The sequence below is a fragment of the Zootoca vivipara genome, chromosome 13, assembly GCF_965207765.1.
Source record: "Zootoca vivipara chromosome 13, rZooViv2.hap1.1, whole genome shotgun sequence".
Classification (NCBI taxonomy): domain Eukaryota; kingdom Metazoa; phylum Chordata; class Lepidosauria; order Squamata; family Lacertidae; genus Zootoca; species Zootoca vivipara.
The window spans coordinates 2,245,703-2,270,516 of NC_142596.1; the positions used below are offsets into that span (position 1 = coordinate 2,245,703).

A 24,814-nucleotide genomic window follows, 5' to 3' on the forward strand; every position below is an offset into this window, starting at 1 on the left:
TCTTCAGCCTCAAGCCAGCTGCCGGAGACACAGATGTAAGCTCAGCTCACTGCAACAGCAGGGAAAGTAGCTGAGAGGAACCTATAAAGCTGCTGGAAATGTCTGACAGGACTAACAAAAGGCAGAGCTTGAAAATAGAGTCTCTGTTCCTCCTAAGACTGACACTTTTGCACTAGTTTTCCTGCACACAAGACGACTTCTGTCCACTGGTCATTATGTTGTTGTTTAGTTGTTTAGTCGTGTCTGACTCTTTGTGACCCCATGGATCAGAGCATGCCAGGCATTATAAGCAGACATAAATATGTACTTTAATTACACAACTACAACCAGAATTTTCATGGTAGTACTTAGAATAATCGAACCATTTTTTGTGACGTGTGGTTTTCCAAATCCATGTACTAGATCTCTGAGATTTTTCATTTAAGTACGAGAACATTTGACATGGAAAGCTTGGATATTAAACACAAAGAAGGAAGCCCCAATGATTTCAAATTATCTTGCCTTAAAGTAAACAAATCACAGCATGTCTACTCAAAAGTAAGTCCTGCTGAGTACAAGAGAACTTACTTCCAGGTATGTAGGATTACAACTTCCATAAGAAACAGTAACAATCAACAACTGTAACAGTAACTATCAAACGTAACAAGAATCCAACTTTAGATATTCATTTCAATATGATTGTAACCAAACACATTCTAAATAAAACCACAAACATGCATTCAAAAACACAGGCAGCTTTCACAATTCCTTTGCTAGTGAATCCAAGACTTCTCAAAACATGTGTCATGGAGATGCTCATAACTGAAAGGGTTGGGATATTTCCCCAAAACAAGGTAACAAAAAGTAGTGATCAACAACTTCTATCACACACACATCTTCCTACAGAACCCTCTAACTGCAAAGCTTTCACAGAGTGTTGCAAACTGTCTAGCATTTAAAGTGATTCCTACTGTTCTGCAAAGCAGAAAACACAACATACCTCCTCCTCAAACAAAGCGAGGTGAACTAACTTTTTGGCAGCTGGTCCTGTCCCTTCCTTTGCACTGATGGCATTTAGCGCAGCCACCATGCAAAGCAACCTGCTGTCTTTTTGACAGGACAAGGTGGGACAGAAGAAGGACCCTGACAACAGAGGTGATTTCTGACAAAGTGTTCCACTCAGCTTACCTCTTCTTCACGTCTTGCTAGCCTCACAGCTTGAAAGTGGAGCAATGTCAATAGCAGGTAGCTGGAAAACATGATAACCCGACCTGACAAGTCTCACAGGGTTGGGATCCCTTTTCACCAAGCACTAACAGTTCACAGATGGACTGGTTTCTCCAAAGTTTATGCACTGTTGCTCAGTGGTCTCTCTCTGCTGCCTCACTCACTCTGCTAACTACCGGGAGCTTCTGAGCTCAGCCACTCTGCTCTGAAGACAAGTGGTAAGCTGATCTTTTCATGTAATGACTTCTCTCTGCTTGGGGAGGGGGCTCGTAGCAGCAATGAGCTAAGGAAAGGGGTTGGGTTGTGTGTGTGTGTGTGCGCGCGCACACACACACACATTTAGTATTAAGAAGGGGAGGGACCAGGAAATGGGCAACAAGAAGTCTGGCATCTGCTCTGATTTATAAAACTTTTAAGCATCTACAGCAACTCCCCCACCCCTGCAAAAGGAATCTCACCAGTGCCTTATTAAGTTAGGCAGGCATGACTGGAGGATTGGAGGCTGAAGGTGCCTCTGGACAATTAAACAGTGCAAGCTTTTCAAGCTGCTGCCACTGCTCCAATTCCTTGCTATCTCCCCTCCCCAACATTTCTAGGAAATAATCAAGTGTAACTTATTGGGAGGAAATGCAGAAAACCCCAATTTACAGATACCCTGAAAACCTAACATTTCTCTGCAGTGATACTAAATGCTGCAAGATATATACCTGCATCAGTGGCTATGCATCCCAAGCCGACAGCTTAGGAGAGTCAACAACTAGCAGCTCCTGTGCAATATCTGGCCCAGCTTCCACTTGTCCCCTCCACTGCCAACTCCATAATAAAAAGACAGGTGTGAAACTGGAACTTGGTAAAAATGAACTTGGGCAGGATGGGAACAGACTGAGGCCTACCACATCCACTCCATTCTTGAACTGGCCCAAGCCAGCCACTGACCAAGGCTGTAACCATGTGATGGAGAGCAGTTCTGCAATAGCCCTATAAACCCCATATTCCCAGTTGCTTGTTGGTAACATTAGCACAGATGGCTGTCAAGCCTCCGCTTAAAGACCTCCAAAGAAGGAGACTCCACCACACTCCTTGGCAGCAAATTCCATTGTCAAACAGCTCTTACTGTCAGGAAGTTCTTCCTAATGTTTAGCTGGAATCTTCTTTCTTGTAGTTTGAATCCATTGCTCTGTGTCCGCTTCTCTGGAGCAGCAGAAAACAACCTTTCTCCCTCCTCTATATTTTATCTATATATAAAAAATGGTGAAGGTGCATGTGTGTTATTCCCCACTTTTCTCCCACAAGCACTTACCTGATCGTCCTGAAATTTGGCCACAACCTCAGAGTCACATGTGAGCAGGTAATCGTGCACTTACACTGACCAGCTGACACACCGAACACAGGTAAAAACCTGGATTTGTGGTCAAAAAAATTGTGCCCTCCACTGGACATTCAACGAACAACGGACAAACATACTCCCACAATCCCTCACTCCCCAGAGACCACGCCTCCAATAGAGAGCAAACCGCCCTGAGACCAAGCCACTCCTCAGGGAACCAAGCCCGCCTCAGAGATTGCACATCCGAGACCAGGCCGCTCCCCAGGGAGCGCCTGCCCCAGGGAGGCGCCCACCCAGGAGATCACGTACAAGTGACCCCCTCCCCCCGACCAAGCCCTCCACAGCGACCCCCTCCCCCTGAGCAAGCCCACTCCACACACACACACACCCCACAGATCTTGCCCCCCCATGGCGACCCCCTCCCCCCGAGCAAGCCCACCCCACACACCCCCATCCCAAGGATCGCACCTCCCGGGACCCACTCCCGCCCCGGAGATCACACCGATCCACCCCCACCCCACGGATCCCGCCACCACTGATAACACCACCCCCACGGACGAGGCCGCCTCCACAACCCCAACCCCACCCCACGGATCCCGCTGTCGCGGATAACGCCACGCCCATGGACCAGGCCGCCTCCACAACAGGCCTAGCCCTCTCCAAACTACCTCCCGCGACCCCCCCCCAAGCAACCCCACTCCACACCCCCACACAGCACGGATCACACCCCCACTGATCCCGCTGCCTCCCGGGAACCACCCCTGCCCCGGAGATCACACCGATCCACCCACACCCCACAGATCCTGCCACCACCAATAACGCCACCCCCACGGACCAGCCCGCCTCCACAACAGCCCTAGCCCTCTCCAAACTAACTCCCGCAACCCCCCCTCCCCCCGATCAAACCCACTCCACACACCCACACCCCACGGACTTACACCCTCCACACGCCTCTCCACAATCAAAGACCCATGACTCTCATGGACACTAATCCCCTCGGAATCCTACCACAAACCCCCCACTACAACCCTCTACCCCCAATACCCTCCACCCACAATACCCTCCCCAACCAATACCAAGACCCTCCGAGGACCCTCACCTTTCCTCAACCCTCCCCTCCCACCCCCCAAATGCCAGGATCACCCAGGGAACCACATCTCCCCTGGGTGGGGGTTACTGGGAAGAGGGAGTTGGGGGATTCACAGGGATAAGCCGATGGGGGGGGGACACAAACAGAATAGATCATGGATCAGGACAGGGTGGGGGAAATCACAGGTATTAGCCACAGCAATACGTGGCAGGGCCAGCTAGTATATTATATATTTGAACACGGCTATCGGCTTTCTTAAAATCTAGAATTTGAGTCTTAGTTTATTGCTATGGATTTCTCTCCACCCTTCACCATGCACTCTCAAGGTGGGTAACATACAGCTTAAAACAGCAAGTAAGCTACATAACACAGCACAATGCTGAATAACCAATTAGACTATACCAAGCAGCAAGCAAAAGCAGCAGCAACACTGGATTTGAACCCTGGTCTCCCAGGTCTACCCACTGTGCTGCACTGGATGACTATTGTCTGATGTGTGTTCATACCATTGCTGGTTTGTTCAATTGTGTTATAAAATTTCAGTAATAATAGAAAAACAACAGCCAGTTCCTCATCTTCCCCAGGGCCATTGGAACAGAAAAGACAGCAGACTCCCTTGCTACCACCCTTCTTCAGCTAGCTGTATGTGAGGTACCTCACAAGGTGGGAGCGCTCAGACAGGGACCTTTAAAGCACAGAGCTGTGCCTGGAAAGAGTGCAGCAAAATGACAATAAGGTCTGGCTTCCCTAGGGAGGGAGTTCCAAAGTCTGGGAGCAACCACCAAGAAGGCCCTCTCCCACATCCCCACTAAGCATACCTGGGAGGGTGGAGGGACCAAGAAAAGGGCCTCCCCTGAAGAACTCAAAACCCCGGCAGGTTCATAGGAAGGAACACGTCTTTCCAATAGCTTAGACCTAAGCCATGTAGGACTTCATAGGTGAGAACAAGCACTTTGATTTGTGCCTGGAAGCAGACTGGTAGCCGATGGAGCTGTTGTACTAAGGGAGTTGTCTTCTCCCTATAACCAGCCCTGGTCAACAATCTCACTGCAGCCCTTTGAGGCAGCTGAAATATCTGACCCCTTTTCAAAGGCAGCCCCATGTAGAGCATGCTACAGTAATCCAAACGGGATGTAACTAAAACAAGATGTTTTAATGTGCTTCATTTTTAGTATAAGTGCTGCCAAAGTGAGCACTTATATGCTTCCTTTTTGACCCACCAGAATTACCGTTATTTTCTTTTATTCTCTGTAGTACATTAGAGTGAACCTCTGAGGGCAGGTGCCAAGCTTTGGTCTCTTGAGGTCTGTGGACACAACATTACACTGTATGCACCTATAAGTGGTTCAACATGCTTATAGATTCTGATGTGTGAGAAAGTCCTGCCATACTAGCATTGGAAGAGGCAGGGTAAGATGGGGACCCCCGCCTTCAGTGCAAAAGCTAAATTACCATATTGCTGCATTTATTGATTCAATTTGCATTTAAAGGCAAACCAACCTAATCCCAAAACAATACACAAACCGAAACACAACCATCCTTTAACACTCCTCCAACAGTTGCAAGGCAGTTTTCCAGCCAAGGAATGTATACAAACACCGCCATATACTATGAACTTATAAATGCATGTACAGTATTATTGAGAACAGCAAGCAAAAATGTGCTAATAAGGGGAACTGTTTTGCCAAAATGCATTTATTAGGTGAAATTGCATACAATAATCTGCATATTAGGGGATACTCGCACTAAAAAGCTGGTTAATTTTCATGAGGACTTAAAAAAAAAAAAATCACAAGCCAATGTCGTACTGTGGAGAACTGAACTTAAAATGGGGGGGGGGGAGAAAATGAAAGAAATCAAAATTGACAAATTCACCCACCTCTTCTTAATATCATAATAAAAGCCTCATAAATCAGGCCAATGGCCCATCTACCTGTTCTTATGATGGCTGACCAGATGCCTGTGGGAAACCAGTGATTTGCAGCAGCTGGAACATAGAATCCTAGAATTGTAGAGTTGGAAGATACCTTTGAGGGTCATCTAGTCCAACCCCCTGTGATGTAGCAATCAAGAACTAATGAATCTCTGACAAATGTACATTCAACCTCTGCTGAAAAACCTCCCAGGAAGGAGAGTCCACAACCTCCCAAGGACTTCTTTTTACCATTAGGACATTATCACAATCTTTTCATATGCCAGCAACAGGCCATTCTAACATTTTATAGCAACTGACAATTACTAAAAATACACATTGATACTGGAAACCAAACTTTATGAGGAATGGTTGAGGGAGTTGAGTATGCATTGCTTGGAAAAGAGGAGACTGAGAGGGGATATGGCAGCCATCTTCAAACACCTGAAGGGCTGCCACATGGGTGTTGGAGCAAGCTTGCTTTCTGCTGCTTCAGAGGAAAGGACCCAAAGCAATGGTTTCAAGTTGCAAGAAAGGAGATTCTGACTACCGTAAATATTAGGAATCACCTTCTGATGATAAGAGCTGTTTGATAGTGGAATGGACTACTTGGGAAGGGAGTGAGTGGCCACCTGCCAGGGATTCATGCATTGCAGGACATTGAACTAGCTGACCCTCGGGGTCCCCTTCAAACGCTATGAATCTAACAGGATTGTGGAAGTTGAGGAAGTGGACAGCCTGGCACCATGTGATGCAAAACACAGCTCTTGCTGGGAAGACTGGGATGGGGGGGAGAGTTGGCAGCAGGCATGATGTGTAGCCAGGCCTGGAGGAAGTGATGTAAAGGAGAGAGTCACCATGATGCAGAAGGAACTGAAAACCACAATATTTTATGAGGTCACCGAAAGACACTAATAGACCCCGAGGAACCCAGCATAACAGAATGAGGTCAAGATCCATTTTGGTGTGATATACCATATCTTTCTGTGTATAAGATGCCCCATGTATAAGACTATTTTGGGGGACTCCAATTTAAGAAAATGGAGGGAGATGGCCCAGAGTTGTTTAGCTTTTGGGGGTGGGTGCCGAAAATCACTCACCAGACTGACAGACGTCACTAAAGCCACAAAGCGTCTGCCCGATTGCCACCACCAGCCGGCAAGCGCTAGTGCATTTGCCGCAGTGGAAGCCAATCCACAGCAGTCCTTGCCGCAGCCACCAATCACCCACCAAAATCACTGCTGACAACCTCCTGCTCGCAGCTGCAACAAATCGCCTGTCCCCCCGCCTTATATCCATGTATAAGACAATCCCTGATTCTGAACATTATTTTAGAGTAAAACAACCTTGTCTTAAACACGGAAAAAGTACATGATGTGTGTGTGTGTGTGTGTGTGTGTGTGTGTGTGTGTGTGTGTGTGGTGCATTTATCAGTACAGTTTAAACAAGCCACACTGTGGTTCAATAGTTAAACATCTTTAACCTGCATTGCGTGGTCTCCATTTGTATTTCATTAACACACACCCCTTTGGCAAAATAGCCAGGTGTGGACAACAGTGTGCAACAGTCCCAAGAATGCACAGCGCTGGGGAAGGAGCCGCATGGGCTTTCCTTGTCTCAACCCAATCAGGTTTCAGTTTACTTCAGGAAATCCAAGGGTGAGTAGCTTAGCAAATGGATTACTCATGCTCTTAAAAGAAAAAGAAAAAGAAAGAAGGAGAGGGATGCATATGTTTAAGTGCTTTCCTGGATCTGGGGTTAGTTGAAGACCTGAGACTCTTTCCTTCAAGATTAATTCCCAGGGACTGCCCATGCCCAGAGCCTTGCAGTCCATAATATGGACCGCATGGTTATTTCGCAAGCCTGTTCCAGACTAATTTTCTTCACCTCTCCACTCTGTAGATTGTTGTAATCCTTCCAATTTGCAAAACACACAACTTCTGGCTACAGCCATTTACTGGAACTTGGGTCCCTTCTATGTTATGCAGCAGCACCAAGAAATCTGGCATGGAAGCCTGATTAGATCAACTTGCCTATTTAAAGTTTTCCACCCTAGTCTATCTGGCTCTAACTGAAATGCAATTTTCACTTAACCCCACCAAGAAGACCATATTTACACTGAGGCAGTCAACTCATACCTGATTTGATCCTCTGTGCTAGTGGTTCCCAAACTTTTCAGGGCCAATGGCTCCAGTAGCCTCCTCATCCTTCATAGTAGCAACTTTTGCCTTGCTCCAGTACTGGCCAAAGACTCCATGTGCCTCGGGGCTTCCGGTTGACCACGCCATCTTGCTCAGACGGGGGTCCGCACAGCGGAGCGGACCTCGGCGCTTCAGAGGTGGAGGGAATCGTTCCAGCGAAACGAAACCTCCTTAAAAGCCCCAAATCGTGCTTTTTGGGGACAGATTTTGCCTGGCGGCGCCAAAAGCGGGCTCTCTCCTCCCCGGATCGGCTTTGTTTAAGCCCCCGAGAGCGAGGAGGTGAACCGCGGCGGACAGGCTGACATTGCTGCTCTGAGAGTGCGAAGCTGCGAGTCTGGGAAGTGGAGGTGGCCAATTCTTCAAAGAACATTCAGCAAATGAATAGACTGTGAGTAATTTGGATTCTTTGGAATGTAAATTAAGGCAACAATTTGGACCTGGGAGAGAGGGGAAAAGAGGAAGCCACCCCCCCCCACGGTAACATAAGAGACAGTAAACAGAAACCCGAAGCCGTAAACAGAAGATTTTAACTTAAAAGGATTCCTCAAAGGCATCAAAGAGAATCTCCCCTAAATGCAGGGTAAAAGGGGAGAGAGACTGTTGTGATTGCCCTGCAGAATGAAGTTAAGACTAAGAAAGACCTTTCTTTTTCTCGGGAGCCGGCAGCCCAGAAAACCCAGTGAGCTGACCAGGATTTATAGTTAAATTTTATTTCTATCTTTATCTCTGGACTTTTTGGGAATTTTTTTTTGGTTTATATGCTTTTGAAATGTGAGTTCGAACTTTATTTTTAAGAATGCAGCCAGCTTGTTAAAATGGAGTCGAGAAAATAGACTGCGATCATATTCCACCCCATGTGACAAGTTTTGACCTTGACAGGACTGAACTATGTCAACAAAAAGGTACACGCCTGAGTTTCAGCGGACTGTTTTGACCTTAATGTGGGAAACAAGAATAGAACTATGTCAAGAGGAGACACAACGGCTAGTGTTACAGCAACAATTCCAGATTGTGATGACAGAATATGATTTCCTAGAAGATGAAGCTTTTGAAACTGAAGAAGATGAAAGTGAGAATGACAATGATGACGACTGTGATGATTTAACACAAAATGAAGCCCATCACGAAAAAAATGATGATTTTACTCTACAAAAAGTTGGATGGAGTGCCTCCCCTTCGAGGGGGGCACGACTGGATTTACTGGAACTCCAGAATGACCACAGGGAAGAAGGAAAAATTAAGCAGAGAAGAGAAGAAGCTCAGGGGTCTGATATGGAGGCCTGGATGGCAAAAGACTGCAAACAGGGGGTGGGGTGAAGGGAAAGTGAAGTGGTGATTGTAAGGATGGGTTAATAGGACTATAACTGGACTGCTGACTATGGAACTTGCTGGATTGGAGGGGTGGAGCAGGTACTCGGGGGGAGTAAGGTTAGTTTGGGAATAGTTATAGGTTTAAAAAGTGAATTGATTCTGGAAAAAGGTGAAAATATGGAGGCCTATAGAGGGGTAAAAATTAGGCACGGGAAGAAAAAATGGGAGTTTGATTTCTCAGTGATTGGACAATAGGCGAAAATGATAATAGTTTAAAAGTGGTATAAGATATAAAGGTGTATGTTATAAAATATGAACTATGAAACTGTTGAAGATGATAAATAAGGGAGGAAAACCGGGGAAGGGTGGGAGGGTGGGGAAGCCCACAAAATATGGTTTAACAATTATGAATTTAACAATTATGATGAATTTTTTTTTGTCTTTTTTCCTTTTTGTCTTTTTTTTCCTCTTCTCTTTTTTCTCTTTTTCTCTTTTTGTATTTTCTTTTTTTTTTTTGGTATGACAATAGATGGTTGGATGGATGAACTCCTGCGTACTGCCCTGGTTCACTGGAGCTCCCTGGTGGCAGGGGGGGGCTTGGGGGGCAGGGGAGGGGGAGGAGGACAGAAACCCAATCATAAAATGGACCACTTCTGACTGATCACCTGCGTGGGATACTTCTGTGGCAGGGGAGGACCCATGGAGGGGGGTGGGAAGAAGGTGGAAAAGGTGTTTATGTATGTACCATCTTTTGTAATTTGTAAAAACCAATAAAAATTATGTTAAAAAAAAAAAAAAGACTCCATGTGCCTCTCTCACCTCTCCCCCTCTCCCCATCCTCACTCTGGTGCCATGGGCCAGCCACCGTAGTGCCAGCACGCTGGTGCATGGCACAGAGCAGCAGAGGAGGTGTCCGATCTGACTCCAATGAGCATGCTGCAGCTGCCACTGCTACCACCACAGCCACAGCAGGAGATGCATTCATTGGAGGCCAGATCCTGTGGATTCTGCTGCCCAAGGCAGTCACCTCATGTCGCCTCATGGGTGACCCAAGATGTAAGATCCAAGATGTAACAGAACGGCTGCAAGGAATCATAAAACCCACTGACAAATACCCCTTCCTTTTGGTCCATGTGGGAACCAATGACACTGCAAGCCATAGCCTCCAGAAGATCAAAAGTGATTATGAGGCTCTGGGCAGGAAGTTGAAACAATTAAATGCACAAATTGTCATCTCATCTGTCCTCCCAGTTGAACGACATGGCCCAGGGAGAGAGGGAAAAATAGGGGAAGTGAACAACTGGCTTCGCAAATGGTTCTTAGATAACGGTCTGCAGTTTCTTGAAGATGGACTTCTGGCAAGTGATGGGCTGCACCTCACAAGGGTTGGGAGGAATGTTTTTGCCATGAAACTCAAAAACCTCACCAGGAGGGCTTTAAACTGACTTATGTGGGGAGGGAGACAGTGGTCCTGAAGGCAGGAATCTATCAAGTGCTGAAGATGATCATCCAAATGTCAGGGGCCAAATGGAGCAAACAGCACGCAAACCAAGTGTTGGGAGGAAAAAAATCCTTAAATAGGAGACATGGGGGAATGATCAATGGTCTTCAATGTCTGTATACTAATGCACAGAGCATGGGAAATAAACACAATGAACTGAGCTCTTGGAACAGCAAACTAAATATGACATAATAGGCATCACTGAAACCATGATTGGAATGTAGTAATAGAGGGATACAATCTATTTCAGAGAAATAGACCAAACAGGAAAGGAGGAGGAGTAGTTTTATACGTCAGGGATGTGTATACCTGTGAAGAGATCCAGGATTTAAAACTTCAAAGCCAAATTGAGAGTATCTGGGTCAAAATTAAGGGAGAGAAAAATAACAGTGATCTCATTGTGGGAGTTTACTATAGATCCCCAAGCCAAACTGAGGACACAGATGATGCCTTCCTGGAACAGATGACCAACTATTCAAAAGGAAGTGAGATAGTAGTAATGGGGGATTTCAACTATCCTGATATTTGTTGGATGTCAAACTCAGCCAAGAGCATAAGGTCGAATAGATTCCTCACTGGCCTTGCAGACAATTTCATTGTCCAGAAAGTAGGAGAAGCAACAAGAGGATCAGCCATTTTAGATCTGGTCCTAACCAATAGTGATGACCTGGTTAGTGGGATAGAAGTGGCAGGATCATTAGGTGGGAGTGATCATGCTCTTCTGAAGTTTATTATACAGCGGAAAGGAGCAACCAAGCATACTAAGACTCAAATTCTAGACTTTAAGAAAGCCGACTTCAGAAAACTTGGGAAAATGCTGGGTGAGATCCCATGGACAGAAATACTAAAAGGGAAGGGACTTCATGATGGTTAGGAGTTTGTTAAAAGGGAGATATTAAAAGCACAACTTCAGGCAATACCAATGATATGGAAACATGGAAGGTGCCTAAAGAAGCCAGGGTGGCTATCTAAAGAACTTTTAACTGAGTTAAGATTTAAAAGGGATATGTACAAAAAATGGAAAAGGGGGGAAATCACCAGAGAGGAATTCAAACAAATAGCCAACAAGTGTAGAGACAAAGTCAGAAAAGCTAAAGCACAGAATGAACTCTGGCTTGCTAGAGAGGTTAAAAGCAACAAAAAGGGCTTTTATGGGTATGTCCGTAGCAAAAGGAAGAACAAGGAAACAGTGGGGTCACTTAGAGGAGAAGATGGTAAAATTCGAACAGGGGACAGAGACAGGGCAGAACTCCTCAATGCCTTCTTTGCCTTTGTCTTCTCCAAAAAAGAAAACAATGCCTGACCTGAAGAATATGGAGCAGATGATTCAGCAGGGGAAGCACAGTCCAGAACAAGTAAGGAGGTAGTACAAGAATACTTGGCTAGTTTAGATGTATTCAAATCTCCAGGGCCAGATGAACTACATCCAAGAGTATTAAAAGAACTGGCAGAGGTGATTTCAGAACCACTGGCAGTAATCTTTGAGAATTCCTGGAGAACAGGCAAAGTCCCAGCAGACTGGAGGAGGGCAAATGTAAAGTACTACACTTGGGCAAAAAAAATGAAAGAAGATTCCACCTAAACATTAGGAAGAACTTCCTGACAGTAAGAGCTGTTTGACAGTGGAATTTGCTGCCAAGGAGTGTGGTGGAGTCTCCTTCTTTGGAGGTCTTTAAGTGGAGGCTTGACAGCCATCTGTCAGGAATGCTTTGATGGTGTTTCCTGCTTGGCAGGGGGTTGGACTGGATGGCCCTTGTGGTCTCTTCCAACTCTATCATTCTATGATTCTATGACCCAGCCCTGCTTCAGACTCTGTGTCATGATCATTGCTGGATTCTGGGGTCACGACAGGTTTGGAGTGAAAGGGCAGGGGAACTGCCTTTTCTCCTTCTCATTTTGGGTAGGGCCCTTTAATTTTGGGGGTGGCGTCGAGACTCACTAGTGTTCTCTTATAGCACTTTATCAGCAGGCACACACCCTTTTCACCACCAACACACCAAAATATATTCAGTTCCAACAAACTCTGGGAGGAAATAGCAGTTGCCCCATTTTCTCCCAATATTCCTCCCAGAACTGGGAATTTTTGAGAGAGAGGGAAAGTGGGTGTCAACCAGTCAGACCTCTGAGGCTCAAACCCCCCAAATGACGTGGTTTGAAAATAGGTATACAAAGCAGGAGGGCCTTAGATTTGCTTAAATTCTTCCAAAATGTCACAAAGTATTTATGACTTCATTGGCTTTTCATTGTGCTAAAATCATTATCTTATTTCCTTGCCCGGAAATATGGTTTAGATGCTTAGAGAGAAAGCAAGCAAGCAAGAGGTCCTCAGTTGCCACCTGCCTAGACTTGAGCTCAAGCATTTATTTTGTCTGGCCTGACTTCAATCTTCTGTGTTCTGATGACAGATTCCTGGTCTCCATCCCAGGTTCTCCCATTCAAAAGAAAAAAAAACCCTCCAACCTTCTCTCTCATTCCTGACAGCAGTGAGACAGTGTATGAAGAACAAAAGCCCATTTATAAGGCACTGCTATCCCTCCAAACCCTCCAATTTGACTACAAACAAGGGACAACCTCATGCTGAACTTGCTTTTCATATGATTAAAAACCTGCCTTGTGCAGACCAATGTTTGGGATATTGTCATTATGGAATGGTCTCTTTTGAACCCATCTCTTCTCAAAACAAACCATGAAGAACTTTAGCAAGCTCTTCTAGCCTTTAGAGTCATGCTACGCAAGTTCCTCACTTTGTTTATTCTGTTCTGAATGCTGCAGCTATGAGCAGGACTGGCTCCAGGCTTTCATGGAAAGTGGGTGGGGCATGCTCCACAATTTCAATTTCTAATGCTGGTCTACAACAATATTCTAGCAAAGGGCTCTTCATTAGAATAGAGCATACTCTGGTTTCAGAGAAGGTGAGATGCCGTGTGCGCAGAGGAACAAACCTGCACATCCCTCCGTGTTCGCCTGACAGGTTATTACAGCAGAGTGCTCCTGCACTCTCTCACTCTCCCCACAGAAAAATCACAACAGAGAAAAAGTCACAAAGCCATTCACGGTGCCATGAGATATCTATATCTTCCCTCTTAAAGGCTTATGTCCAATGCAGGGCCGTCTCAAGCACGCCGGGCGCCCTGGAGCTTTGGTGCGGAGATCGCCCCCTGCCCCGCTCCATTTCTTGCCACGGCTGGTGGGAAGGCACAGCGCGCCGCGTGGCGCCCCCCTACCGGGCGGGCGCTCTGGCGCCCCGCACCACCCAGACTACCCCTAGAGCCGGCCCTGGTTCAATGTCATGCTAGATTGCACCTTCTGCAGGACAGGAGGGTGTATCACAACAGAAATCCAGTGTGAACAAGAGACTTGCCTTCCAAGTTCCGGACTGCAGAATCCGGGACCGGCAGCCATTTTACACCGGAAGTTGCGTCGATGTAACTTCCGGTGTTGCTTTGCCCTTCTGTGGGCACCCAAAATGGCCGCCGCCGGCTTCAAAAGTCGCTTGTACGCATGTCAGGAAGTGTGTCGACGCAACTTCCGGTGTCGCTTCGCCCATCTATGGGCACCAAAATGGCCGCCGCCAACACCGGAAGTTACGGCTATGCACTTCCGGACATGCGTGGATGCGACTTTTGAAGCTGGCGGCGGCCATTTTTGGTGCCCATAGAAGGGCAAATCGGAAAGGAAAAAAATGGCCGCCAGCAGGAGAAAATAATGGAGAAAAACGGGAGACGAAGTGATACGGGGGACCACCGGGAAAAGGTAAGAAAAAAGGGGTTTTCCCGGGGAAAACGGGAGCCTTGGCAGCTATGACAAGAGAAAATATGCCTATGGCATATACCATTGAAGAGTTTTACTCTCTTAACTTAAGAAGTGACAGGCTGTATTTAGTGTATCAAATCAGCAATGAGTAAACATGAAAAAGAGATACACACCTCTGTGATGCCACCAGCAACATTTATTCCTCTAGAGATGCCCATACTTCAGCAACATCCAAAATCATCTATGCAGAGAACTTGCTACAGAGAATAAAGTTTTATTTCCAGATACATTTTAATATCAATTTATTGGAGAAATGCCAGGGTTCAGACCCCTGTACTTGCAAATGCTGCTGAGAGGAACTACAGAACTGCAAACCAATCACCAAATGAACCCTTTGACTGAAATCTTGAGCCTTAATTGAAAGCAAGATCAAAACACACTGGATTAAACTTTGCACAGCTGGTGTAAAGGAACACCAATGGCCCTTCAGCCCAAAAGGAAACATTAAAAAATAAGAACCAACAACAAAGCAAATTCCTAAGGCATTCTCCACACTGCAAGGAACCCAAAGAGAGCAGTCCAAGAACTGATCCTGTTCTTATATTACTAATACATCAGGCAGCGCCCCGGGGGTTTCATGGTCCTTTCCTACAAAGTTCTGGAATCACTGAAAGCCACAACTATTTCATAAGGTGTCCATTTTCTGTCCTTCCCTGGATGTATACAGACCTATTGAAATCAGGGTGATTTATGCATGGTTAACTTTGTTCCTTGCATAGCAGAAGTGGCTGTAATGCTGGCCAAGGTGTCCGGAGGTGTTGGGACTACCAACCAGGACACAAGAGCTGGCATAGGCTGCTGCTGCTGCTGCTGCTGCTGCTCTTTGTGTCAACTGCTCCCAAGTTCCAGAGTGACCTCATTAAGGCCAACAGTTAGGAACCTCTGGGTAACAACTGCCTTCACTGCATCCGACCTATTCTTATTTCTTTTCGTGCATTTACAGCATATCCCACATTTCTTCCATCATGTAGCCTGGCAGTGTGCACGTGGTTTGTGAGCAATTACCCATCCAATAACTGAACAGACTGTCATAAATCCCAAAGAGACATTGCGGAGGGGCTCGTTGGATCAGGATAGGGGATGGAAGGAGCAGAGGAATCACCCCAGGAGGGAATTACAGTTTAGGAGTCAGATCCCAGGGAGGGTCCCAATGGCATAGTCCCCCTCCGCTCTGCTTTGTCCCCTCTTCTGTCACCCAGATACCCTGTGCCTACTTCAACTCCCGGCTCCCATGCCAGTCTCTTCTCCAATCCCAATGCTCTCTGGCACTGCTGGATCCTGCCCCTAGCCCATCCTCTCAGGAGAGGTCAGCCAGTCTGATTTAGAGCTCCTGCTGCCACTTCCGCCATCACCTAGGCAAAGGAGACACCAGCACAGAACTGAACAGATTCCTCAGCCCTCCAGAAGTAGTTCCTGTTTGCTTGCCCATTCCAAAGGACAGCAGCGCTTGCCACCCTGAAGCTGTGCCACCCCATTTCCTAAGGGTGTGTGTTGTTAGTTGGATCAACCACATATGGAATACTGTGTCCAATTCTGGGCACCTGTCAGGGAGCCAGCAAGGAGAACAGGTTGTTTGCAGATGAGAGAAAGAGAGTGCAACACTTGGCTAACTTACAGTTACCGTAGTTTCTTTATTAAGGAAGCAAAATAAAGAACACCCAGAGACTTCAAAAAGTTGCTCCTGTCTTGATGAAGCAGTTGTCTGGACTGGCTTGTAGCTCCCCCTTCACTCCCTAGTCCTCTGTGTCAGGCCCCTCTGTCTGCCTATGGCCTGTGTCTGCCTGGCTCTTTGCTTTGCAACATGCAATGAACATCTCGCTCGGGGGGGGGGGGGGCTTGCAAGCAATGAAGCTATCAGATTGGCTCTGTGAGAGAACTGCCAAGTCTGACTCCTGTCCCTGCCCTGTGCTAGAGCACTTGCCTGTTTCTCTTCTTCACTATCTCTCAAGCTCCCTGCCTCCAGTACTTCCCAGGTCAACCCCTCCTCTAGGGTGTGGCCGGTTTCCCACCACCAGGAGCCAGCATCCAAGTCCTCTCCCTCTGCACTTTCCCTGAGGGACTCTTGGTCAGGTCAGGCTTCCATCACTCCTCCTCATCAAGCCAATCCCTGGCAGAACCATAACTTAAGAAGGATGTTGACAAGCTGAAAGGTGTGCAGAGCAAGGAAACGAAGATGATGAAGGGTCTGGAAACCAGGCCTTATGAGGAATGGTTGAAGCAGCTGGGTATGTTTAGCCTGGAAAAGAGGAGACTGAGAGGAGAAATGCTAGCCATTTTCAAATATCTCAAAGGCTGTCACATGGAAGATGGAGCAAGCTTGTTTTCTCCTGCTCTGTAGAGTAGGACCCCAGAATGGCTTCAAGTTACAAGAAAGGAGATTCCAACTAAACATCAGAAAAAACTTTCTGACAGTAAGAGCTGTTTGAAAGTGGAACAGACTCCCTCGGGAGGTTGTGGACTCACCTTCCTTAGAGGTTTTTAAACAGAGGTTGGATGGCCATCTGTCATGGATGCTTTAGTTGTGATTTCTGCCTTTCAGGGTGTTGGACTGAATGATCCTTGGGGTCCTTTACAACTTTATGGTTCTATGATACTATGATTCTTAGCTTGTTGGATCAAACTCTTAGCTTGCTTAGCCATGCATAAACTCTGGCTCCCAGCTCATGACACCTGGTTCTCTCTTAAGTAGTTCCTAAACTCAGCACAGACACAGAGAGACCTGCTCAACCATGAGCCTTCAGTCTTGGGCAGTAACCCAGCGGGAGGGAGATGGTTTGACTGCCATTTTGTTGTAGTTGTGTTCTCATGCTTCTTTTAAAAATTTTTTAAAGAACTTCCAGAAGCACAAAAGCTGATGAGTACATATTGCTTCTCACTGAAGTACAAGCTAGCCCAAAAGCAGCAGTGTATTAATAGTAAGCTACCTCTTGTCACATATTTAAGAAACAAAGCACAATTAAGTTGAGTCAAATACAGATACAATGAACCCTGGCAGCCAGAAAGTCGGGGAGGGGAGCGTGGCCAAACAGCAGATCTGTTACATGCCTGGTACAAATTATAATTATGACTCAAATGCAAGAACAAATGCCCAGAATGACTCTTGTTTTAATTAACAAAGGAAACAAAGATGGGGCAATTAACCTAATGAAAATAATAATTTGGAAACCACTCCATCACATCTTTGTTTGGTGGTGGGATTTATTGTGATTATCTATTCCAACACAGCATTTGTCTTCTGTTTGCCTCTTTTTTTGTTTTGTTTTGTTTATTTTATTTTTTGTTGGACAACCATTATATTGTCCCCTGTGTGCCTAATGCTCCACTGAGGACCTCTCCCTCTCTGAGCCCTCTGGTCTTCTAAGTTGCACTGGGAAAGCCCTGCTGAGACTCTCCATTCAGGAGGTGAACTCAGTGCTCGCTGGGGTGTTACAAGGCCTTCCCAATGGTCTCTCTGATGCAACTCTCTCTTTGATTAAAAGGTCTGTCTAAGTCCAACTCCGTAAGATGCCACAAAGCAATGTAAAGCTTTTAGAAGGCATTTCTGGAGCTGCAACCAGCAAAATACAATTCAAGTTCCAATCCTATGCATCCACTCCAGAACCTCCCACATCTTGCACCTAGCAATTAAAATTAAGAACCCTGGAAATGATTGCTGGAGATTGCTGGGGAGAGCCAGTGTGGCAGAGTGATTAGAGTGTCCAGCTAGGACCTCAGAGATCGGGGTTCAAATTCCCACTCATCCATGAAGCTCACTGGGTGACTTTCAGCCAGCCAGCCTCTCTCAATCTAACCTACCTCACAGGGCTGCTGGGAGAATAAAACAAGAGGCACACACCAGGGGTGCCACTTGACACACCCTTGAAGGAAATGTGAGGGAGGTGTGTGTGTGGCATATCCAATTGCCTACCCAGTGAAAGAGAAAAATAAAAAGATGCTCCCAGTGAGAAAGAAAATGGACCAAAAGGCAAATGGAATGGAATGTAACAGGAAAAGTATTTCAAATTGATACTGTACAACCTTAGCAGATTTGCCAGAAGTCTTCTGTGAGTGTAGTATGGAAAAAATTGCTGGAAGTTTAAATTGACACACTTTTTACTCAACACAGCAGATCTTCTACAAAACATCTGTATTATATGCCCCAGGAACCAAGGTATATTGAATTTACAGCTTTGTGAGTATACAAAAGCCAGATTGGTCTTTTTAAATTGGACTTTCCCTTCCAGGTTGCCCACACAAGTTGCTTTTGAAATGGGCTGAAGATGCAGATTTACAAGGCTAGACAGGGCTTCCATACAATGTCTTAAACATCTGTTAGATGTCTACACCGAGTCAAATATGCAGACATGCTCAGCTTTCACAGGAGGCTGTGCATTCCCCCACTCACTCAACCTGTTCCCTACAAAATCTCTTATTTCTTGGTCACAGTGATATTATTATCTAAACGGCAATCTGCTCCCAAGCAAACCTTCCAAGCCTTTAAGAACTTCCCTGCAGGTCCTTCTCCAGAGGAGAGCCATTTCAGCAGTGGTGAGGAAGGGGTGAATTTATTTCCATTTTACTTTCTCTTTTCTCATTTTCCCAACCTTCTACACCAGTTTGTGAGGGGTTTTTTTTCCAAGTCCTTATGAAAATTCATCAGCATTTTGGTGCCAATCTCTCTTGCTTTACACATTTTTGCATGCAATTTCACCTAATATACACGTTTCTGTATATTGAACGGCACCACTGATCTAGCATGCCTACATTTGTGAGACAAGAAAGAGAGAGGAGCTCCCCTCTTCCAACAGGCACATCATATCACACATAAGGCGGGTGCTCCACGGGGAGGATTTTAAGTGCAGGTCTGGCTCTACCTTTAGGCAGAGTGAAGGGGCTGCCTCAGTCAGCAGATACTGGGGAGCAGGAGCGGGGGCAGGGGCAACGTGTTGGAGGACAGAGCTGTGTGCCCCAGGGGTGGCTTGCTCTGCACCCCCTATCCCCCCTAATTTCTGCCCTCTGAAGTCATGGAGGCTCTACACCATCCTGTTGCCAGTTGAAATAAGATTCAGCTGCCAGCCTTATTGGCTTTTGTGCATGGCATTTGGGAGGTGGTGCCATCTTGGCCTATACCCAGGGCTGCAAAATGTACTATGGCTGAATGCATATTATTTTCTCCCTCAAGTGTGCAGAAATTGTATAAACCAGGTCTGAGTCCCATTAGGGAAAAGGGGAAAGTTTAGCTCTGCCACCTACCTTCTCTAGGTAGCTATCTCCTGGTTCATAAAGCCACAATAGTGAATGATTTTAGGCTTTTTCCCTTGTGAAATGTTGCTAGTCATAGTGAAACCTCCACCCATTCATTTGGCAAATGAAGCTAGGCTATTTACTCTGCCATCATGCTTTTTCTGGATTAAAGTCAAAGCTGAAGCTGGTAAGAGAAAAGGATTCTTTTTTAACTGTCTGAACCAATATTTGGAACCAGTTTACCTTTTTAAGTACACACTTTTTCTGAGTAAATATTAGCTAAAAACCAAAGTACAACTTGCCATACATGCTACATTTTTCAATTATTCTCTAGTTAGCAACAGCGGGTGAATTCTGAATCTGTTCCAAGACAGGTGCTTTGTTATCTCTGTAGATGTAGTTGAGCTTGGAGAAAACCACAAGATCCATTATTGGGTCACCCATAATGTTTGCATAGCTACTGTGCTCGGGGTGGTAGGTTTGACCTTAAATGTAGGGGAGAGGGAGAATAGATCCTTCTGCTAGTGCCATGGGTGCAATCTAAATCTCACACATCCTCAATTCAGTCTTGGGGAAACAGGGGCCATAGGTGAGCCAGAGGGATACAGGTGCAGCAAGTAGTCTGTGGCAGAGAAAGGGGACAGGGAGAGCTCAATCCTGGGCAAAGGGAGGTTTTCAGGACCCTGGACAGAGACCAGAGAGCAGCTAAGTTGCTCTGATAGGATTCAGTCTCAACGGTGCTCTCTTATACTTCTGAATAAGCCTCTCAGGGTCTGCCTCCATGCTGCGGAGTACAGATATATAAAGGGGCAGCTCTTAGCCCTGGAGTCTACCATTCCAGTGTCAATAAATGTTTTCTTGCTAGGTGCATTTCCTGATTACAAGAAAAGAAAAGAAAATTACCCTCCCCCCCAAACCTAGGCTTGGTGGCAGCCTTGTTCCATAGACCTTTGGTGTTATATGTTCCATTCTCCCTGCTTCAGTTAATATCCTGGCAATCCCATTTTGAACCAGTTCATTAACTTTCTTCTATGGCTACTAATATCCATTTGCTTATCTCCGTCTCCCATTTAATGCCCCAAATTAATAACCCAAAAGTTAAAAATTATCGGGGCAAGGTGGAATAACAAGTCAATATGTTCAAATCTGCATCACTTACGGTACACAAAGAAATGGGATGCATCTGAAAATGTGATTGTGCCTGGGAGGCAAGAGCACCCAGTCTTCTCCCTAGGAAACTGAGCTGGCTTTGAGCCTTGGTGGGTGCAAGTAAGCTCTGTCTCTGGGGATGAGTGCTAAGCCTGAACCGTCAGGTTGGGCCTATGTTGTTGCTCCTATTTGGGGCAGGTGAAAGGTGTATCCTAAGGCCTCAGGGATTTGGGAATGTGTATTCATCCCACTCCCCAGATGCAGATGAGTCTCTCTTGAATCTCTCTAGGTACAATTGTAGCCGAAGAAGCCTGGGGCTACAAAATCCATGCTGTCCCATGTCTGGGTTTCCATTGTTTTTCTCTTGTGTGAGTGAGTGGTTGATTCTGCAGCCTGGCTTTATTCTCTCTGGGGGGAGTGCATGTGTAGAGCAGGATGTATGTTGCTTCATTGAGTCTTCATTGAGTCCTGTAATAGCACATTGTGGGGGAAAACAAAGATGCTTTTTCCTTAATGTATGAATGAATATTTGTATGATTAAATTAGCACACACAAAAAGACAAAGAAACAGGATGCTTTTTGCTTATAAAATGGCAGGTTGTACAGCCAGAATACCCATGGTCCTGGATATCCTTTGCAAGTCCATAATTATCTCTAGCTTTTAGCAAATCTTCAGGAGTGTGTGTGTGTGTAATAAATCTCTATCTGGGATTAATTACATTTAATTACATCAACACGTTAGGGTCGTTTAAAACTCTGCTTATCTTCACATTTCAGCTAGTTTTTGGCTGATCTTTCCCAAAGGGTGTTTGGCAGTCCATTTGGACTCCTTGGAATATGTGAGATTCTCACTGACACTGGAACCATTGAAGTGCTGGACACAGATGCAGGAATCTGGTAAATTGAGACAAGGGCAAGTTTTCCTTGTCAAATAAACACAAACTAATGTTCTTTCTATAGTATCTGCACTGGGCAATTCTTCACACGACTGAGTGTTCTCTCCCAGTTTTCATGCAGCTAGATATCCTCTACCTTTGACAGCAGTTTTGTCAAATACAACTTTTTTGTAGCAAGCCAAGATTCCCTCTTATATACAAGTTGGAAAATGACTTCTTAAAGGTATGGGAAAGGGACTGACAGTCAGGGATAGAGCAATTGCTTTGCATGCAGAATGTCCCAGGTTCCATCTGCATAAGGGTAGGCAAGAGCTCTCTACCAGAAACCTTGGAGAGCTATTATCAGTCAATATAAATAAAAATGTAAAGATAACCTTGTTCAAAATCGATAATCTCCGGAAGTGCTTGACCAATTGCTTTGAAAATTTGACACAATGTTGTCACACCATACACGTGTTTTATATACCTAGATTATATAGATTTCTCACCTGTGACAGGTAGGAACATGCTTTTTTAGGAAAAAAACATCGCCATCTGCTAGATGCTTCAGCATCCAGCAGCAAAGTAGCAAAGATGCTTCAGCTGCTGCCATTGGCTACAGACTATCTGTGACATCACAATAACATGGCATTGCCCAGCATTGCCAAGCCAGGGGAGCAGGCCAGGCCCTTCCCAAGATGCACATGGGGTATGCGGGTGGAAGAGAGAGGGGTCGGAGTGACGGGTGCCATCAGGCGGGAGGAAGATGACCATGCGGGAGGAAGCGGGGGGACCAGAGAGAGAGGTGCCGTGACGTCTGGGGTGAGGAACATCTGGGGGGACATCTGGGGTGAGGAACGGGGGGCGCGGAGTGGAGGAGGGCCATGCCTTTGGAGAGGATGAATGGGTCGGGCTCGCCAATCGGAAGGTCGGGTGAGCTCCCATTGTTCAGTCCCAGCTCCTGCCAACCTAGCAGTTCGAAAGCATGTCAAAGTGCAAGTAGATAAATAGGTACTGCTCCGGCGGGAAGGTAAATGGCGTTCCCGTGCGCTGCTCTGGTTCATCAGAAATGGCTTAGCCATGCTGGTCACATGACCTGGAAAAACTGTCTGCAGACAAACGCCAGCTCCCTCGGTCAGTAAAGTGAGATAAGGGTCGCAACCCCAGAGTTGTTCGCGACTGGACTTAACTGTCAGGGGTCCTTTACCTTTACTTTTAAGCCACCTCTTAATTATTTTAATATGGGGTTCTTAGTTGACCTAATAAAGGTATTGTGCTAATATGGAACATGGAGAAAATTAAATCCCTTTTATCACAAAGCTCCATGACCTATTTGTCTGCAATTTGACAGTTAATCTACTCTGGGGGTTTTCTTGTACCTGCAAATTTCATCCACATTGATCAAAAGGGAGAAAAGTTACAGCTGTTTTAAAGTCCCCATTACAGTAAATGAGGAGCATAAGAGTTCAGAATGCAAATTTTATACTGAAGTGGAGAGAGCACACAGCGATTCAGCGTGGTACTTTCAGGACCAGAGACACATGGTCCCATTGAGCTGCCCCACTTGCTAGCCACATTCTGCACTGGTACTGATATATATATATATATATATATATATATATATATATATATATATGTAGCTTTGTAGTAATACAACTTTTTATATTTAACTGTGTATTTTTGTTCTTGTTTAAGCTATCTGTTGTTGCTTCAGATTTTTGTACATCATTTAGATATATTTTAATATATTAAGCAGAATAGAAACTAATTATCATCATCATCATCATCATCTGGACTGTTTTCAAGGGCAGCCCTACATACAGTGCATTACAGTAATCTAGATAGAAGGTCATCAGAGCATGAACGCCTAGTTTGTCCTCTTTATGTAAGGCAGCTTCCTGTGAGTCTATCAGTGTTACAGGACATGCTTTGAATGCAGAAGTTCAGTCCGTAGCGCAGTGGTGACGAAACTATGGCACTTCGGATGGTGTGTGTGTGTGTGCAAAATGGAGCCACAACCTCCAGGGCGCGCATTTTCCCTGGGGAGCCTCCGCTGTGGGTGGGGAGGGTGCAGCACTATGCATGCACTCAGAAGTGCGCTGTGGCGTTGGTGGGCCTCCAAGAGTTCCAAGCAGTTGCCTTCCTCCTCCTCCTCCTCCTCCTGCTGCTGCTGCTGCGAGGTTGAGGCTTTACACACTGGCCAATGGGAGAGGAGTCAGAAGTGGAGTGGAGGCTTCAAGCAGGAGCAGGGCAGGGATCTCTCAGCTGGGAAGCACAAAGCCTCCACTTCTGAGAGATCCCTGCCCTGCTCCTGTTTGCACGCAAGTAGGAGCAGGAGCGGGCAGCTCAGCTGGGGAGTGCAAAGCCTCCACTCCACTTCTGAGAGATCCCTGCTTCCACTCCTGCTTGCACAAGCGGGATCGGGCAGCTCACCTGAGGAGCACCTGGCTGCCTTCAAGTGGTGCAGGGGCTCTCAAGTGCAACTTCCGGACTGCCTCCACCTTCCCCAGCCTCAGCAACTATTCAACCTGGCTGCCTTCATGGGGTTGCAGGGGATCTGATGCAGAGGTGGGGGCTCCTTTAACCTTCTCTCTTGAGGAGAGTGCAGCCATAAACCCCTCAATGGAAAGTGTGAGGGAGCCTGCACCTCCCCAGCTGGGCAGCCCCGATCCAGCTCATGTTCCCGTGCAAGCTGCAACACTGCCTAGCAGAGCAGCCCAATCCCACATCTACTTGCCTGCAAGCGGGAGCAGGGTGGGGTGGGGGTGGGGTGGGGGTGGCGATATCCCTTGCCTGCTCGCTTGCTGCCCCAGCCTGACCAGTTAGTTATTAAAGAAGCTTCCTGCAAGGACCTGTCATCCAGTCACCCTGTTCAAAAACAAAATGGGATTCATGCAGCCCATCAGAACCTCCCAATTTAACCACTTAGCAAAACAGAGGAATCAAAACAGTGGGTCACACTTTCAGAATAAAAACTTGCTCACCCCACACTGTATTTTGTTTATAAGAAATACATTGGGAAACAAAAAGAAACAACTCCCAACGGTGCTTGATTTACAACACAGAACACAACTACTTTAGAATATGGTCACAAGACACCCTTACAGTACATATGTATCTGAAGTATGTATGCAACTCAAAGGGTGCCAACTTGAATAGGATATTGTGGAGGCCCAGCTAAACCCCACCCCACATAATTGATCACA

The 24,814-nt window shown here is 46.1% G+C and overlaps 1 protein-coding gene across 12 annotated transcripts in view; it reads right to left on the reverse strand.

The window, feature by feature from the left end:
* THSD4 (thrombospondin type 1 domain containing 4) overlaps nucleotides 1-24,814 on the reverse strand; it is a 372,415-nt gene that overhangs the window by 123,410 nt on the left and 224,191 nt on the right. The window contains exon 1 of one of the 12 annotated variants that reach the window (XM_088657006.1): nucleotides 1,168-1,545. The exons of the other annotated variants lie outside the window; for them this stretch is intronic. Within the exon in view, the coding sequence (XP_088513132.1) occupies nucleotides 1,168-1,239 (72 nt within the window). The 5' untranslated portion in view covers nucleotides 1,240-1,545. Of the gene's footprint in view, nucleotides 1-1,167; nucleotides 1,546-24,814 lie in introns of those variants that run through there. 12 annotated transcript variants of the gene reach the window in all.